Here is a 20,048-nt window from a genome sequence, read left to right as displayed (position 1 = left end):
AGATCGACGCACGCACCTAACTTGGTGTCGTCTGCAAACTTGCTGAGGGTGCACTCAATCCCCTCATCCAGATCATCGATGATGAAGATGTTAAAGAGGACTGGCCCCAGTACTGAGCCCTGGGGGACTCCACTAGTGACTGGCCTCCAACTGGATTTGACTCCATTCACCACAACTCTCTGGGCCCGGCCATCCAGCCAGCTCTTAACCCAACGAAGTGTACGCCAGTCCAAGCCATGAGCAGCCAGTTTCCTGAGGAGAATGTTGTGGGGGATGGTGTCAAATGCCTTACTGAAGTCAAGGTAGACCACGTCCACAGCCTTTCCCTCATCCACTAAGTGTGTCACCTTGTCATAGAAGGAGATCAGGTTCGTCAAGCAGGACCTGCCCTTCATAACCCCATGCTGACTAGGCCTGATCGCCTGCTTGCCCTGCAACTGCCACATGATGACTCCCAAGCTAACCTGCTCCATGAGCTTCCCTGGTACTGATGTTAAACTAACCGGCCTATAGTTTCCCGGGTCTACCCTCCGTCCCTTCTTGTAGATGGGCGTCACGTTTGCTAGCCGCCAGTCAAGTGGGACCTCCCCCGATAGCCAGGACTGCCGGTAAATGATGGAAAGCGGCTTGTCCAGCTCCTCCGCCGGTTCTCTCAGTACCCTTGGGTGGATCCCATCCGGCCCCATCGACTTGCATACATCCAAATGCTGTAGCAGGTCGCCAACCATTTCCTCATGGATTGTGGGGGCGACATTCTACTCCCCATCCCCTTCCTCGAGCTCAGGGTACTGGGCATCCAGAGAACAACTGGTTTTGCTGTTAAAGACTGAGGCAAAGAAGGCGTTAAGCACCTCAGCTTTTTCCTCATCTCTGGTAACTAAGTTTCCCCCCACATCCAGTAGAGGGTGGAGATTCTCCTTAGTCCTCCTTTTGGTATTGATGTATTTATAAAAACATTTTTTGTTGTCCTTAACAGCAGTGGCCAGATTGAGCTCCAAATGAGCTTTGGCCTTTCTGATTTTGTCCCTGCACTGCCTCACAGCATCCTTGTAGTCCCCCTGAGTGGCCCGCCCTCTTTTCCAAAGATTATAAACCCTCTTTTTTCTCCTAAGCTCGAGCCACAGCTCTCTGCTCAGCCAGGCCGGTTTTCTTCCACGCCGGCTCGTCTTTGGGCACGTGGGGACAGACCGCTCCTGAGCCATTAAGTTTTCTTTCTTGAAGAGCACCCAGCCCTCCTGGGCTCCTCTGTCTTTCAGAACCGCCTCCCAAGGGACTCTGCCAACCAGTGTCTTGAACAGCTCAAAGTCAGCCCTCCAGAAGTCCAAGACAGCGGTTTTACTGATCCCCTTCCTGACCTCGCCGAGTATCAAGAACTCTACCATTTTGTGGTCACTCTGCCCAAGACAGCCCCCGACCATCACATCCTCCACCAGTCCTTCTCTGTTAGTGAACAGAAGGTCTAGCGGGGCACCTCCCCTGGTAGGCTCGCCAACCAGCTGCATCAGGAAGTTATCTTCCACGCTCTCCAGAAACCTCCTGGACTGCTTTCTCTGGGCTGTGTTGTGTTTCCAGGATATGTCTGGGAAATTAAAGTCCCCCACAAGAACAAGCGCTGACGATTTCGCAACTTCCACCAGCTGCCTGTAGAACTCCTCATCCGTCCCCTCATCCTGGTTTGGCAGTCTATAACAGACCCCCACCAGGATGCTTCCCTTGTTGGCCTTTCTGCTGATCCTAACCCATAGCGACTCCACCTTGTCATTCCCAGCTTCAAGTCTGACGACGTCAAAACACTCTCTAATATAGAGAGCCACTCCACCACCCCTTCCGTGCTGCCTGTCCCTTCTGAAGAGCCTATAGCCAGACATTGCAGCACTCCAGTCATGAGAGTGGTCCCACCACATTTCCGTGATGGCAACCAAGTCATAGCTTGCGTGCTGCACAATGGCTTCCAGCTCCTCCTGCTTGTTGCCCATGCTGCGTGCATTAGTGTAGATGCACTTCAGCTGGGCCTTGGCCTTCTCCCCCAGCCTTGCCACGGTTCCCCCTGGCACACCTCCAACAGGCTTTGTTTCATCCCCGCCCCCCTTCTCACCTAGCTTAAAGCCCTCTCAATGAGCCCTGCCAGCTCCTGGGCCAGGATCCTTTTTCCCCTTGGGGACAGTTGGGACCCATCTGCGGCCATCAGGCCAGGTGCCGAGTAGAGCGCCCCGTGGTCAAAGAACCCAAAATTCCTGTGTTGGCACCAGCCTCTGAGCCACGTGTTTATAGGTGGGCTTTTCGTGTCCTCTCTGAACCATTCCCTGCCACTGTAGGAATGGGTGAAAACACCACCTGTACTCCCGCTCCGTCCACTAACCCTCCCAGCCCCCTGAAGTCCCGTTTGATAGCCTTCAGGCTTCTCTCATCAGTGGTATCACTGCCAGCCTGGACTATCAGTAGCGGGTAGTAATCAGAGGGGCAAACCAGGTTGAGAAGCCTTCTGGTGACATCCCTGACCCCAGCCCCAGGGAGGCAGCAGACTTCCCTACGGGTGACAGCAGACTTCCCTACGGGTGTAGTTCTCTCATCTTTTATGTTGCTGGCTTTTTGGTTTGAAAAGTTACCCTGAAATGATTTAATCTGTTGAGAGTATAGCTTGGGCTCACAAAAGGGAAAAAAAGGACACTCCCCCCCCATACACACGCATGCACACACACACACATACACTCAAAAAGGTAATCTTATAACAAAAGCGAACAGTAAATCAAATGTCTCCTACCTGGAGCAGATTTGAATTATTAGTTTTCAGTCTAACAAGCAGTTAACTCAAATTGAATTGTACCTGTAATTAAAACAGACTAAAAGCAAGCCACCCAGCTGCCATGTACATCTCCTCTCCCATACTACTCTGAAGAGTTTTTTAAAAAAAGGAAAAATATTCCTCATTATGATGAATATGTTTGAAAATGAGGAGCTGCTTCTTTCAGAATGTTCTGCTCATTTTATTTGGAACAAAGACTTCTAGCTTCCCTTACCATATAAAAACAGAGCATGAATTAGCTGCTTGAAAGAAGTGGGAGATGGGGCATCAAAGAGCCTTCTGTTCATTAAGATAAACACCGAATATGTGTTTCATGTTTGGTTTCAGAATAACATTCTGAATAGAGGATTAAGCAGTTGCTTCCCACAGTCTTAAACTATTGAGATGGTGTGGGAGAAGGAGGAGAATAAAAGGATTTAAGCTATTATGCAAAGAATTAGTGTTGAGAGAGTAAAAGGTCCCCTTATTACTCATTGAATTCTCCATGGATTTAGTAGTGTTGAAAGTGTAATATGGCTCTCCATTTTGGATGCTGTAAGTATGTGACTGAGTTACAAGAGTCCATCTAAAATTTCAGCCTGGACATTGATTTTGCAAGAAAGGCAACAGTTTCATACCTAAAATTTCCTTTTTCTTTTTGTTACATTATAATTTCAGAAAAATAAAAAAATAAAAAAAAAATAACCTGCTATAATCTATGCATGGTAAAACAGTTTTTTTGTTTTGGTTTATTTTGGTTTGTTTTGTTTGTAAACGAGATCCTGGAATAGTTTGGGTAGGAAGGGACCTTAAAGATCATCTCATTTCAGCCACTTTGCCATGGGCAAGGACACCTCCCACTAGACCAGGTTGCCCAAAGCCCCATCCAACCTGGCCTTGAACACCTCCAGGGATGGGGCATCCACAGCTTCTCTGGGCAACCTGTGCCAGGGCCTCATCACCCTCATCATGAAGAATTCCTTCCTTATATCTAAACCTACCCATTTTCAGTTTATGCCATTACCCCTTTTCCTGTCACTACACTCCCCGATAAAGTCTGTCCCTATATAAGGCGCTATAAGATTATTCAAAGCCTTCTCTTCTCCACGCTGAACAACCCCAACTCCCTCAGCCTGTCTCCGCAGCAGAGGTGCTCCAGCCCTCCAGTCATCCTTATGGCCCTCCTCTGGACTTGCTCTAACAGGTCCGTGTCCTTTTTGTGCTGATGACCCCAGAGCTGAACACAGTGCTCCAAGTAGGGTCTCAGCCACAAGGGGTGAAGTAGAGGGGGAGAATCACCTCCTTTCAACGTGCCAGCTACATTTGGGGACACAGATTTTTCCCTTCTTGCTCACAGTGCAGTCACCTCAGTTGCAGAAGCAGTCATGATCCACCCCACTTTGCACTCCTGAAATCAATTTTTATTACACATATTTTATAGATCAAGTTGATTGGACTGTTCCTGTGAGTCAGTGTGAATAAAGGTTTTGCAATCTGTACAGGCCTTATACATTTTCTGTGAGGGTGAATGATGGATGGTTTTATGAATTTGCTGATATGCCAGTTACAGTGTTTTATGTTGAGTTTTAATGAACTAAATTTGCTAACTGTTATGACCAATATTGAAATGGTGTTAAATTAGAAGAGCTCATTTCTGTTGACTCCAATGAAACGTCAATGTATTCATTTTAATTTTTAAGTTCCATAAGGGGCTTTTATGTCTTTAGTATGTTTACAAAAGTAATTTTTAGTTGCTATTAGCCCATCTGTAAGCTCATTCTCATGTATTTTTGTATTTATATTGTTTATTTAATCCATCAATAATGTCTGCTTATAAGTTACTTTTTTTCTTGTTGTTGTTCATTTATCTTTTCCCTAAGCATCTGCTACTCCTCACTCTGAGAGACAGGTGGTAGCTAGATTTGGCCTGACCTAGGACAGCTGTTCTCATAATTCAGAAAAAAAAAAAAAATCTATCAGGAGTGTGTATAATTATTAGTTTTATTAATGAATGTAGGGGCTCTACTAAAGAACAAGTGTTCAAGTTTTTTTTTTTTTTTTTAATGTGTTGTTATTTGATTATTATTTACTCTTTTAGTTCTGTATTTATCACATTTCAGGGTTGCACTTTAGGTGAAAAAAAAAAAAAAAAAGGCTCAGAAATGAATCTTGATGTACGTTTCTTGGAGGAAGGGGAGGAAGTAGTCCAAATGCTTGACAGGATTTGCAGGTTCCGTGGCTTCATTAGCACATTGACTCACGGGTCCCACGTGGTGATCTGTCTTGTTTGGGATTTATTAGGAGGTGGCTACATCTTTGTTTCACTCCCTGCTCGTTAGTTTGATGAGATTTCAGCTCATCATTTCTCTGCCTCATTGCTATCTGTTAGGTTATGCTGAAGAATAATGAATCACGCTGATCTCTTTCTTATCCAAAGATATATGTGAGCTTGGATGTAGTGGAATAACAGAGAATTTGTTCACTTAAGCTTCAACTGTGGTTTTTTATTATTTTTTTTGTTTTGCTTTCCCAGTAAGTTAGAAAAATAACAGTATATGTGATTTATGGCTCCCTTCTTCTTTATCTCCAATATTTAATTTCTCATAATAAGAGAGATAAGAAATGTATTTGGATGCAGATCACAGAGGTTCCTGAGTGCAGCCTGAAAACTCTTAAGCACCAGAGCTTTCATTCTAGAGGCTCAATTTCAGTCTCTGCTTTATCTTAATCTCTGTATTCAAAATCTTTTACAGATGTTGACATATGCCTGAAATTCTGGTTGTTTCAGAGAGGAGATTGTTTGCCGTTTTGTAATATATGCCGTTACGTGTTTGCCACTTCAGCAATGCAAAACTAGGGCTATACTAACTCAAAAGCATTCTACACTGAATACTTACTGGACGTTTGTATCTCTATATTTCTCTGATTAGGTAAAATGCCATAGATAAAATTCCTCTGGAAAAATAAAATCTTACTCTATTTTGAATATAATAAACAGATAACAAGACAGAGGCCATACAAATACAAGAATTTATCAGCAGAAGCCAGGTGGTGGGTTTAGAGTTCCTTGGTGCCAATCGTGCATCTTGCACAGCTTGAATGCACTGTTCTTACCCACTTGTAAGTGTGTGGTAACTCGCTCGTCTCTTCCTGAGAATTAAACTGTCCCACAGTCTCTGGAAAAGGAGTGTGCACACATGCAACTACTATGAAAAGGCTGACATTGTAAACTTATCTGTGGGTTATCCCGCGATAGGTGGCTCATGTGTGCATACCCAAAAAGGTAGGGAACAACATTCTCTCTCAGTCGATTTCGTTGCTTTGCAAACTTGCTGCTCATCACTGCTGGAGGAATGGGAGCTTACAGTGTGTAAGGGTGCCAGGAAAACAGCTCAACAGAAGAAGCAAGCAGGAAGTCCTATTGACGTCCATGTCTTGAGCCATATTTGCTTGGAAATTACCTGGTAACTGTTTCCCTGCTGTGAATACTGGAAATTTATTTAGGTATAATAGAATGTTGCACTGAAGATGGAACAGAAGTGTATACTTTTACCTTAGACAGGCTCAGTCAAGCAATGAGTTTAACTTCTGTCACCCCAAATGTGAGACTATATGCAATAATGCAAGTCCTTAGATCATGTTAGAAGCCAAAGATTTGTTCTGATATTTTTTTTTTCTCTCCCTCATATTCTTTTCCCTAGTGGGGAGAGGGGGATGAGGTAAGCACACAGGATTTATGCAGGAGACGGTACAGATCATTTTGTTTAGCAAAATAAAAATAAATCACAACTATTTTCCAAATATACCTTTTTTTTTTCTTTTTTTTCTTTTTTTTCTTTTTTTTTTTTTTTTTTCTGCCAGAACAAACTTCATATTGCTGGCATTTGTTTCACAGGGTTTTTGACATCAGACCTAATCACAGCCTATTCTGCTGCTTAAAAATATGGGACCCTGGCAACACTGCTTCCTCTCTCCAATCATGGGGCAGCAAAGCAACTGCAGGGTGTTGCATTTGGATTTGTCAGAATAAATAATGAAGAGGCTCATCAGTCTCTCACTAATGAACAAGGAAATGTGATTAAGCAACTTTAAAAGAGAATGGCTGAAAACAATATAGAAATGATAGCAGGATGATTGCTGTGAATGAGAGACTGAAATTTCTGAATAAGAGATTTCTTCAACGAGACACGACGACAGTAGTTTAATCTTCCATTAAAATATTCCTGCCAATTTGGAAAAGCTCTGAATCAGGAGATTACAGACATCACAGAAGCTGACAAGGCAGTCACTTCTCTTAAGACAGCTACTTTCTGGCAATTGCTGAGAAATAGCCATTTTAAAATTTCAATACTCTTAACTTCTACCAAACAATGACTAGAACATCTCTTAACTAGGCAATCTTCTCTTCTCAAAGACTCTGAAAATACAAACTGTCTTTTGGACCAAAGTGTTCTAGAGATGCTTGCCAAGTTTACTGTGGCTAACATCTAGAAATTGTACTGATTAGCTTCTGGCAACATTTCCTGAAAGTGCTTCATATGTTAGAATCTCATTAAATACCTTACTTGTCTTTATTCTTCTTTAGCACCGAAAATATGTGCTTCCACGTTATATCTAATCTGTTTGTATGCTTTCACTGTCTGCTCTCCTCACTTATCTAAAGGAGATAGCACACAATATAGAAGCTTCAAGAAGAGTGAAATAACAGAAGTTTCTGTAATTCTTCTATATGTCAGCAGAAAGATATCTTTCTTTTTTATTCTTTCCTTTTTGTACATCTATAAATGACTTTTACAAGTGAATGTATAAAAGTCAACGACCAGATTTCTGTCCAAGAAAGGGGAATTATATCAGCCTGTAGAAGTTTACAGAAATTCAAATACAAAATGGTATTCTGATACAACAATTGTAAGCACACAAGTTGGCGTGAGATTCATAGATATGCAGTTTAAAAAAAGAAAGTAAAAGAAGATGTCAAGCATCTTTTTAAGTTTCAGTAATGTTCACATACCTCAAATATGACACCATTACAGAAAATACTCTGGGTCTAAAACTGAGGAAGAAAAACACTATTCTGCTTCACAAGGCTTTTGAAGATTTTTTTTTTCACAAGATGTAGGACTATCATACTGCAACATATAGTATGAATAATAGAAACCACTTGGGGTTTTCAGCCAAAATGTCAACTGTCTTCAGTGGAGATTTGATTGTGGTTAAACATGTTAGACTTCCATGCATCTCCCTGTGCTGCTTAAAATATTTTGTTTCTTAAAATATATTCTTATAATCTAATTAACTTCCATAAAGATGCAAATTGATTGGGTTTCTGTTTTTACTTTGAAGTTTACTTGCACTTTTCTTGTTCCATGGACAAACTGCTGTCTGTTAACTCATGCTCTTATTCCTCTTCTTATATATGGTATTTAGTATCATACCCTGGTCTCCTTGCAGTGGCATATTCTAGTGAATATCGCAACCTGCTTCATCAGTTTATGTTTTAGTTTCCTGCAGAGAACTGAAATATCCCGGAGGCCGTACATGACCATGGTTCATCATCCTCTGGTATATCCTCTGAGAAGACATTTTGATAGGGGCATCTAACAGAGACACAAGCTTCCCTTAGAAAGCTGAGATGTAGCAGAGGTCTCCATCTGCCAGGAAATCTGTGCAGTCCTCTTTTCCAAACTGCTCAGTGGAGCAAGAAAAAAAAAGCAAAGAACATATCCCCTCTTTATGCTTTTTCCAGGCCAAGGTCTGTAAGATCTTCTCTGCAGAACTTCTCTCAAGCAAATAAATTGCATGGGTGCAGTCAATGAGGTGTTCACAACATCCTCATTCTTTTTATCCAGGGGAAAAAAATAAAAAAATAACAGGCTTAGAGGAATATTTCTTCGATATTCAAGTTAATTCCTTGTAGATAGACTGAGACCTGTATTTCTGTATTTTATCATTTGATTTAGAATTTTAGTATTTTTATTTTATCTTAGACATAGCAGTTTGCTTTCTGTGATGTGCTAGGACTGATGCCTCATTCCTATGGTCTACAGAGCCAAATGTGGAGCAAAACCCGTTTTTCAAATTAATTATGCCAGGACATCTTAGTGATATGTATAGACTGGAACTATCGATGTTGTAATGCACATGAATCCATTTCAGTGTAACTTTAGATTCTCCAGTAGGTTAATTGCAGATAAGTACTTGGTGTAACAGTACTTCTGAAGTTTGTGTATGAGGAAAGAAATATTGGGAAATGGTATACTCATTTAAAGGAACCCAAACCTACCAATTTTGTACTAGTTAGCTCCCAACTATACCATTCTGAAAAATCTTCCTTTTTTACATTTCCATAAAAATAAGGTATCTGATATGTTTGTGCACTTTTCTTTTGTAGGTGGAATGGAGAAAATAAAACAACACACCTTTGCATTAACTCATTACACCTATAATGTGCTGTCTACCTTAAAATATGCCAATGGGGCACCTGTAGTACGTATTTACAGTGACACAGATTTCAGCAATCCAGATGTCCAGGGTCCGATCATTAATTTCAACGTGCTCGATGAAAATGGAGAGGTGATCGGCTTTTCACAGGTATTTTTCTTTTGCCTTATTTGAGTGTTCTGCTTGCATCTTAAGCATATTTACATTGAGTTCTTTATCCTAAAGGAAATATTTTTTTCTGTCATAGTCCCTTCTGAGGTTTTGGTTTTCTTTCTTCATAGTTCTGCACAACATACACACACTGTTTTTAAAGTTGTAGAGAGAGAATCCAATAAATAATACTAGCACGATGCAAAGTGCATGATAACCAATATCAAGTTTGAAAGTGGGCTGTTTTAACTGGATGTAAAGAGACTAGGTAGTTTGGTTTCTTGTTGACTTCCTTCATCAGAGTACTCAAAATTGGGAATGAAGGGCAGATCTAGAAAAGGTGATATAAGAGATTGCCTTGGGAGCTTTCATGTACAAATGAAATCAGATCTCAAAGTATTGCAGTCACCCATGAGAGAGGATTTCACTTCTTCCTTTGGTTCTAAGAATTACATTCTTGTAATATTCCTGAGGAAGCAACAAGTAACCACTATGGTATTTTTATTTAAAATTTGAATGTTCAGTGTAAGTACTATAAGTGAGATTCAAGCTCAAAAATTCCTTAAATTTTGTATTTCGCGGTAAGTTTCTCTAGTCTTTATTTCTGAGTATCTGAATTATCTTCAGTATATTTCTGAGTATCTGAGTATCAGGTGTTCTGAGTATCTGCAACATGAATTTTTCTGAATCTTTTCCACCTTTCAGTATCTTGTTTATCAGTGAGAAGCTGGCAGTAACCATGTATGACTGTGCATTTCAGGAAACGCAGGCAGTGGGTAACAGGGTAACGTAGCTCACTTGCTCAGCAACAGAAGCCAGAAAAAAACACAATGCTCTGGTTCAGCTTAATTATTCTGTTTATTGGCTGCCTATTGAATAAGTCCACAGGTCAAGTTCATGACCTTGATTTTTCAAAGCTGTCAATAACTGGCAGCTGCTATCTCAGAAACTGCCTTGCTCTGCCAGCTAGTTGCATAGGTGCATTGCTCTTGGAGGGAAACACAGAGAAATGTCTACGAGAATACACAGGAAGACAAATTTATACACAAGGGAGAAGAGAGGTGAAACAGTTACTTGGCAGCCTGCCGATATGGAGTTGTGTAAATTTTTAAGGTACTTGCCACACTGATGAACGTGAGAAGGGCAAATATATAGATAAGCTCTTCTTTGTATACCTCTTCTAAAAATCACTGGGCTCTGTTACCAATCTCAAAGATTCGTCAAGTTTTGTTTCCAAGAAGTCCACATTTTAGGAGTCAATTAGCCATTTATACAGTCTTGAATGTGTGTTGCAATGTTTAGGAAAATGCAGTGATTTTAACACCACTGAGTTAGTAAAACACTCTACCAACACTCTGGTTTTTCTTCTGTCCCTTGGTTAAAACCAAAGCCTTTATTTGCACTTCTAATTTTCACCATTTTTCAGTAAAAATGGATCCTGCCTGTTTCACTTTTTTAAACTCAACTGTACCCTCAAAGAAGAAAAATGATTTTATAGTCATGCCTCCATTGTGCCTGTTTGCTGCAGTGGCTGCTCATAAAAAGCTTCTTTATTGATCTGTATCATCTGGATTGCTCTATTCACCACATTGTCATCATTTCTGGCATGAGTATATTGAATGAGGAACTGTAAAGTTTTCAAATACATACCAGTCACATCTGCAGTGCCAGTTAGATTACTTTGTTTAATTAAAATAATGTGCAATTTAATAACTTTTAGAAATTAACAAGCAACATCACTATTAGTTCCGAAGCTGTACAATGTGTGATATATGTAATTGGCTTCTTTATGGAATTAAATTATTTCACAGACTTCTTAGAGCAGTTATGGGGGAGAAAAATGTTTGCTCCCTCTCTATGATGACAAAGAAAACTCATACAGTAGAGAGCAAGCTTCATCATACTGACAGTGTAATCTCATCTCCATTCATATCTGAGGCACTACTTGTATGCATGTCTAAAATTAGACAGGCTTATTCAAATCAAAGCTTAATCTAATACTTCTATTAAATGTATAGAAATGAAACGATGTACCCTAGTTTGATCGTGTCCGTGATCTGCACATTCACATGGATTTACTGGTCAGTTCAAGTGCATAATGTCATCTAGTGGAGTTAGGAGAACACAGTTTCAGAAAACATTTTGGGGAATTTTTAATGAAGGAAAAATTGGATGACATTTCTATTTTACATACCTACTAGTGGATACCAACTAATGACTCTGATTGTATTTCAGCTTGTATATGAAAAGACAAAAGACAGAATGTCCTATTCTTTTATGGATGATATCTCATCTATAATTAATTACTTATAACCAGGCATCCAACCAATTCTATTTGTCTTCCTGACAGGCAATTGTTATGTGCCTCATTGTAGAGAGCACAGTGTGGCTGGACGTCAGCATCTGATAGCCTGAAAAGGACAAGGTGACTAACTGATACCAGAGAAAATACTATGCTGAGGTTTGGAGCAGTTTATTCTCCCACTATACTTAGTGTTGGTGCAACCTCACCTGGAGTCCTGTGTGCAGTTCTGGGCTCCAGGACATAACAAGGACGTTAAGGTCCTGGAAAGCGGCCAGAGGAGGGCAAGACAGACAGTGAAAGGGTCTGGAAGGCCTGTCCTGTGTGGGGGGACAGTCAGAGCAGGCATCAGGAAAATGTCCTTACTAGGAGGTGGTCAAACACTGGCATGGGCTCCTAGTGAGGCAGTTGATTCCCCAGGCCTGTCAATGTTAGAGGCATTTGGACAATGCCCTCATGGATGTGCTTCAACTGCTGGTGAGCCCTGAAGTGGTCAGGCGGTTGGACTCAATGGTCTTTGTAGGCCCCTTCCAAATGGACTGTTCTATTCCATTCCATTCCATTCCATTCCATTCCATTCCATTCTGAACATTTGAGATTGGCAAGAAATGCTTTAGAAGTAGGCAGTGTCTTCAGGGGATACAGAGTTTATATTTAAGCCTCAGGATTTACATAATTTGCATGATACTCAGAAGTCTGAGCTAAGTCCAAGATATTTAGGTTGTGAAAGGCATGCAGTGAAATACATGACATTTCACAATGCCACTGAAAATGAAAGCAGGGAAAAAAACATGTCCTTCATTTGTGTAGCATTTGGGAGGAGAGCTGTTCTTACCTACTACTATTATTGAAATCCATTTCTCACTGTTACCAGGGTATAATTGACCCCAGTTAACATGACTGTGCTGCCACTAAACACAAGCATGCTTGAATTACATACATGGGGTCAACTACACCAATAGGAATAGGTGCAGTCTCAGATTCATCCTTGAATAAAATCTTCATTGCATCACTCAAGATCAAATGAAACAGTTTCATTAAAGCGAGACACACAGATGAGACTATACCATGATTGCAGTCTCAGTGATGGCATTGTTTTTGACAGCCTCCTGTCCCAATATATATGACACAGAACACCTAGGTGTTAAGAAGTGGTGGGAGTGAAATAATTAGGGAGGTTGAATTATTAGTTTTTCTTTCAAACGGTTCTTTGTGATTGCTATCACTAAAGGCTGTCAAAAGGCTATCACTGTTTTAGAGTACTACATATGAAAGAACTTGCTTTGAATAGTGTATGTATCATTGGTTTAATGGACAGTTTAATTACTGGTTTAGTTTTTTTCCTCTAAATGGTAATTGAAACAATTAAGGAAGAGGGTCTGGGAGGCTTCAAACACTCAAAAGCTCTGTGCTTTTTTTTTTTCTTCAAACTTTTCATGAAGAAACATTTCCTTATCTAGGGATAAAACTACTGAAGTTCTGAAATCTATATAAGCCTCTTGTCTTTTGACACTGAAAGCACATTAAATTTCCTTCTTTGACCTGCACCAAATATTTCCCATTAAAGTGATTTCCTCCAGTAAAAAGCTGTCTCTGTAGACTAGTATTTGTAGTAATTTATTCTTCAAATGAGGTGGGGAGATACCTGTATTCTTTTCATGTGGGCTGCTCGTCCTCCACAGTAGCATGTCTGTCATTTTATGTTATGTGTTCATTTGCACTGCAGCACCAAAAAGGCCCAGTTATGAACAGGAGTAAAACTATGATGAATACATGTCAAGTTGAGAATATGAAGATGGCCTTTATACCAAACAGCTTCATCATATATATTCACCAACTTAAGAATGGGTAATTCTCCTGCATTATAGTTTTTGCTGTTAATGAAGTGACAAGCTGGTGCTTTGGAAAGGTGAGAAAATGTAGAGGTAGAGACAAAGGACCTCTTAAGTCAGTGGTGCAGGATGGAAGCAACAGAGTTGACATTAAAGCAGCAAGCTGCCAATCTTCTCTTTCATTGTAAAGCTTCCAGAAAAAGAAGCAATTAGCCCTAGACATTAAAGGGATTTTATGATGTCATGAAAATGGGGTCATGTATACATTCAGTGCTGAGCTAATCCTGAGACTCTTCATGCAGCAAATCACCATTGGCTCATTTATTAATAGAGAATATTTGCAATCTTCAGAATATACAAATGTCATGTGTTTACACATCCCCAAGTCCTTCCAGTCTTTGAAACACTGGCAGCAATGACTCAGCTTCAGTTTGCATCCTTGCCATCATATTTATCAAAGTCTTGCATATAACTCCATAATGTGTGCAGAGGCTCTTGCCTGTTTTGACTGCTAAAAAGGAGATGGAACAGCTGTAAGGGAACAATATTGATTTGAAACAACAATCATGGACACAAGAAAGTGGATTTCTTACAAATCAGGTCAAAGTGTGAAGCTGTATGTTCCCTTTTATTTGCAGATTTGAACAAAAAAAAAAAAAAAAAAAGAAAAGAAAAAAAAAACACCGCTGCTATGGGTGGCATTTTATGATAATAGTATTTTAAGTTTTTCTCTTTGTTCTCATAAGGAGGAGAGATCTGTTAAATGTTCTTTATAAATTTAGTAGGTGGTTGCAGATTGATTTTAATAGCCTTTCACATTTCATTCTGTAAAGTCAGTGTGGGAGCTGGAAGAGTGGAAAGGGGTAAGGGCAGAGATGGGCAGATGGAATTTCACCTAAAACATCTGTTGAGTTTTGTGCCCTGGAGGGCTCTTATCTACACTGCTGAGACATTTGTTTTCCTCTTGTTTTTTCCTGTGTGTTATGAGTTTAAAAAGTGACCAAACCATCATAGCTCTTCTTTTTCACACTGCCTGCTTTGCTTGAAGCCAGAAGCTAAGCAGATGTATTTTGCCATGATTGCCTCACCTGCAGAAGTTTCCATACTTGCCTGCTGTGCCTCCTAAAAATCCTGTCAGGAAGGGATTGAGCATCAGTCCATTAGCAGTCCCAGCCTTCTTGCCTGCCATTTCACACTTGTGTGTGATAGACAAACTGCTATAAGAGGAATCAGCTGCCAGAGACAGAGAATGTAAACACTTTGGTTTGCCTAGGGAAGGCTCTCCTGTACTGCTGCATATGGATGAGTTTTGCCTCTCAGGATTGAGAACCCTGCTCAACTAGATTATGATCAGCTTTGTCTAGGAGCTTGCATTAGCATGTCCTGGCTCACTCTCATCAGCCCAGATAAAGTGAGGGGAGGGCTGGACTTTGAACTTATCTCTCTTTATTCATTTCTCAAGAAAACCCTATCAATGCTTCTCAGCGGATAACTTCCAGTGTGTGTCCCTTCAGTGCAAATCTATAATACAATCTGATGACTGCTCTTATTATGGCATCAGCCCACTGTCTCACCCACCTTTCTTCTATCTCCACCTTCCTTGAGTTAATGTTAGGGTTGACTCAATGGTGGACTTGTTTGTTTTTTCATGTCCTGCCTCTATTTTCTATCATCTTAAAGTGCAGATCAGGGTCATCCATCAGAACACGTGGCCCCAGATCACTTAGACATAAGAACAGCCGCGGAGCATCTCACCACGGCACCACGTCTACCCTCGTAGCCTCTTTCTTCCGGTGTTGACATGCTAGGAGTATAAGAGGAGGGCAAAAACAGAATGAGACTCCCCCTAGAAACCTAAGTATTTATATTTTCTTTTTAGCCCCATTTATCCTTCTGTATCCAAAGCACACTGCGGCAGTTTATTATTTTGTAAGTAGCTGAGCAGCCAAGCCAAACTCATGCCTGTGATTTGAGAAGATCTAAAGGGGGCAAGACAGGTATTAGGACCATAGTCCTAATAGGTATTAGGACTGTGAGGGGCTACCACCATCCCTGTGTGCTAAGATAGGATCATCTTAATCTGAACCTTTCCACAGCCTTTGGAACCAGTTTGTTCTGGAACTTAGCTATATTCAGTACTACAAAGTATATCCTAGTGATGAACCTAAATTTCCCACAATGCAGCCAAAGTGTTTATTATTACAAGGATTGGGCAAAGAAAGAGAGACAAGTTTAGGCAGGAAAGCAGCAAAATAGGAGATTCCAGCCATCTGAGGCAGAGAAGATTTGGAGAAGCAGTCAGAAATGCTGTTGTACAGGAGAGAGGTGACTTAGGAAAGAGACAGCAGTACGAGCATGTTGAAGTTACTCTGCCTGTCTGCATTTAGACAAGCCTGCAAACAGAAATAATATGGGACAAAGACAGGATGGGGAATGCACATAACAGTTCCTAAAGGTAAATAAATGATGTTTTAAAAACCTGCTTAACTAGACATGCATCAGTAGCCAGGAACCTGACAATATGCTGCTGTTATCCCCTGCTTCTGCTATAATCCTTCTGTGCCACCTTGAGGGATTCAATGCCTGTCTTTACCACTTATAAAATTACCTCAATAGCACTTCCTAACCTCTCAGGAATGGACAGAAAATATGTTAATATCCTGAGATGTAAAGTGGCAGATAGATACATCTGTACGTAAGCAGAGCTGGATGGATAGATATTCATATCATTACTTATTTTTACATTATAAAAGGAGCATTGCAATACCCGAAGAGGGTAGATTTCCTGAAATACTGCTCTATGTGTCTTAGGCAACACCCTCTGTTTCACTGGTGGCCTGGGTCCACTTCATTGTGCATCTGTTATATAGATACAGAATTAGAGCAATGAGAACATGGGCATTAGAGGAGTGGGGGGGACAAGGAGGGGGAAGGGAAAACAAAGGAGCTACAGTATTTCACATGAAGAGGAAGCTGTAACCAGCTCTGTTTGATCTGACTAGTGTCTGGTACTAGCTATCTGGATTTGTCTGGACATTCATATCACATCCCTGCAGGAGAAAGTGGGTTGCTGTTCAGCAATGAGGAGCAGTATTTATGTGAAATAAGTCTTCATAGGAGGTTACTGAGCAGGAGATCTTTGTTGTTCTTCAAACTTTAATCCTTTTTTTTTATTATTTTTTCCTACTGATACTTTTTACTTTCATATAAAACAATCATTCAGGTTTGCAGCTTGGAGAGGTTCAGGCTTTTTTCTCGGGGGACAGAAAAAATGGAAATTCAGCATTTGTTAATTCCAGCTAAGAATGTCTGTGCAGAGCTGGTCAGACGACCCTGAGTTAGCTACACTAATGCTTTCAGAAGCACATCCACTCATTATATTAATTCTGATGACTCAGGGAAAGAAAAGTGTTCTTAAAAGGCCTAATGGGATTTTTGGCCATCTTCCCAATAGCTACCTAAAAAATTACTGGGGTGATTGCTCACTATTGATTTTCGCTATGGATTTAGCCATTGATTTCAGGAAGCCAGGGGCAGCGGATGGACCAGTGCAATAGAATGCAAACAGGATTACAAGGAGGAAAAGATTGCTGTGAAGATTCGTGTTGAACCTCCACTAATTTCCTTGGTTCTAATTAGTTTCCAATTGCGCTGTGGATGTTTCCTATGCAGGGAGACAGCAGGGATGCAGTAAACCACATTGGCTTGTCAATATATGGCACCGTGTTATTTCAAACTGGCAAGAAATGCCATTAAAATCTGGATCTTTGCTTATGTTTGTTTATAAGATAACAGTTATGTAGCACTGGGCACCCAGAGACAGCCCTTACAGCGAGGGGATCACGGTACCGGAGACATTTTCATTGATCTAGGTGGGGGATCACTGACTGAGAGTAAGGAGATGCCACACTTGAGAGATTCAGTGTGGGAACTGCAAACCTAGTTAACAGATGATGTAGCTTGTCCTGTTGAGGAAGTCATGGCAGAGTAGTAGTCGAGTTGCTTTTTGTAACATGTCATTGCAGGGGATGAAGACGCTTGTGAGATGGTGTGCTTGAAACTGCGTCCTGTTAAGCTGCTCATCAGCGCTGGTCAAGGTTAGAAAGCTCCGTGAAAGCCTAGGCTGAAGATTTTGCCTGACACCACTTTCTGTGGAGTGTCCTTGCATGTTGCTAAGGAAACTGCAAAGGAGATAAAAAAAAGATGCTCATAGTTGTTCAGGTGACAGAATCTAAGATGAATGAGGGAGGCTAAATATTTCCTCTGTAGTCACAGGGCTAAACTGTGGCTATAACTGCAGGCCTCGTTACACAGGGGAGAAATGTGAAAAGAAACCCCATGGTAGCAGCAAGAGGACTGCATTTTCGATGGCTTCTGCTGCATTCCTTTTTTTCTAGATCTTGGTAGAAGCAAATCAGCTGCCTTTGAATGCATGCAGCGTCCAGTTACAGTCCACCACTGAATTTTTGAAGACAAGGAGAGCCTGGCTCCACCTTCCATATTACCTTGCTTGCATCTTCCTGCCCGCCCACCCCGTCCTCCCAGAAATCCTGTATAGGAACCTATATGGCCATAATTTAAGTAATATTTCAACACAGTCCATCATGGTATTTTAACCTCGCTATGTGGAAATGAAACAGAATTATCTTCATTTTCAGGGAATAAATAGAGAAAAAAGAAGGTTTAAGTAATTTAAGAGGAAAGGAAAAAGGTGAAGAAAGTTTTGGCTGGGACATGAATTTCCAGACTTCAGAGTGTCATGCATTGCACCCGTTTTTCTTTGTTTGTTTTGGGTTTCTTGGTTGTTTTTGTGTGTTTTGTTTTTATTTTTCCCTAAGCATTATTTCCACTTGTATTAGTCTGCTACTTTCCCCTTTACCCTTCTCAACACTACCTATAGCTTAATCTTCTGTGTTGTTTACCTCTGGCTTGCACTTCCCTGGCTAGCAGCAGTTTGCCCCAAAGCCTTCAGCCTGCAAGATAGCTAGGGATGCACAGTTGGATGTAGAGATACAAACCTTTTCCTGTTACCGACAAGGAGAAGCTCTGTTGAAGTCAGAGCTAGGAAGCCACAGAAGGCTTAGTTTCCTTTTCTTTTCTTCCTGGAATCAATCCTTTCCTGGTTGTCATTATCATCAAACTAGAATGTCATTATGACCAAATGCAGTTTTTAAAAAAGAAAAAGCTAAGCACAAATATGATTGGTAGGGGAAACCCATGGCTATTGAGGTGCCAAACCCAAGGTGTTTAGCCTACTTTTCAGCCTGTTCAGTTTCAAATAGCTGGATCTTGGACTCCTGAAGATTATATATGTTCCAACTAAGCCCATGCCCTAATTCAATGCATATACTACAGGAAAGAAAAAGGCAGATGAAAAAATGTGAGGTCATCCTTTAAGAATCAAGACTGTGTTTCATTTCTTCCTTATAATCCCCTCATCCCCAAAGTATCTACTAGCTTCTGGATCTCAGAAATGCAAAATTCTTGTTATTCCTTTATGCACACAGTACCTACAGTTTGTTATGTATGTGGCATCTTTTAGGTGAGAAGTCATGCAGAATGGCAAGCCACGTATTCTGAATTAGGCAGATGTTTCCCACCTGCTTCTCTCCCAGGCAGTCTTACCAGCTATTTGACTGTCTTTGAAACCAGCAGATAAAATTATTGCATCAGTAACAAAGTTCCTGGAAAGTTAACATTTCCACTATCAGGGCACCAGGTTTGGCAATTTCAGTAAATTTCAGTTTCTCAGTCTAATACACCACTGCCATTTGCCAAGGAGTTTTTGGTTGGAGTACGTGATGGATGTGTGTAAAGTCCAGAGAGATTTACATCCACTCACCAATTAATTTAAACTATTGTCAACAACTAGAGATGCAATAAGCAACAGAGGATCAGTTTCATCAATATTGCAGAAACCTGCCCAGGTAGAAATTATTTCCTTGAGATAGAAAAAAAATGCCTCTCTTGCAGTAAACCATGTTATTAAACAAGTTTACTGGTACTGTAACTCAGCTAAAATACTTTTTCCCCCTTCTAAATGATTTGGAAACAAGTGCTGATATATATTTATATATATATCTTTTTTTTTTTTTTTTTTTTAATTCTGACCTACTTCTTATAAATTATATTAAACAAGATTAAGTGTGCATTTGCATCAGCAACAACATTTCACAGTCAAATGCTGGATGACAGAAAGAGCTAGCTTACTTTCTTTCCAATTCCATGCCATGAATCAGTGAATTAATTTACCAGTGGATGTGGAGCACAGTGTCATGAAGCCTGTTCTATAAGCAACCATCAGTGGTGTGCAGTGAAATTCTTCTAATGAGCAAATGTGTCAGATAGGCAAACTGCTCTGAAATTTGGTCATTGTAGAAAGTAGAATGAGAATTTCCAGCCCCAGTTCCTGAAGGACAGTACCTGCCAGTATTGACTTATAAGTTTTTTTTGTTTGTTTGTTGGTTTGTTTGTTTGTTTTCCTGGACATTTGATGACCTATTATAAAAAGGTCCTTCATTTATATGAATAATTCTTGCGA

At 40.6% G+C, this 20,048-nt stretch overlaps 1 protein-coding gene across 6 annotated transcripts in view; it reads left to right on the top strand.

The window, feature by feature from the left end:
- MOCOS (molybdenum cofactor sulfurase) overlaps positions 1–20,048 on the top strand; it is a 232,342-nt gene that overhangs the window by 168,237 nt on the left and 44,057 nt on the right. For all 6 annotated transcript variants that reach the window (XM_035317368.1, XM_035317362.1, XM_035317363.1 and 3 more), the window contains one exon: positions 9,174–9,373. In XM_035317368.1, the coding sequence (XP_035173259.1) occupies positions 9,174–9,373 (200 nt within the window). The remainder of the gene's footprint in view (positions 1–9,173; positions 9,374–20,048) is intronic.

The sequence above is a fragment of the Oxyura jamaicensis genome, chromosome 2 (genome assembly GCF_011077185.1).
Source record: "Oxyura jamaicensis isolate SHBP4307 breed ruddy duck chromosome 2, BPBGC_Ojam_1.0, whole genome shotgun sequence".
NCBI classification, from domain to species: Eukaryota; Metazoa; Chordata; class Aves; order Anseriformes; family Anatidae; genus Oxyura; species Oxyura jamaicensis.
Note: the sequence above shows the minus strand (reverse complement) of the source record. Positions and strands in the feature narration are given on the sequence as shown.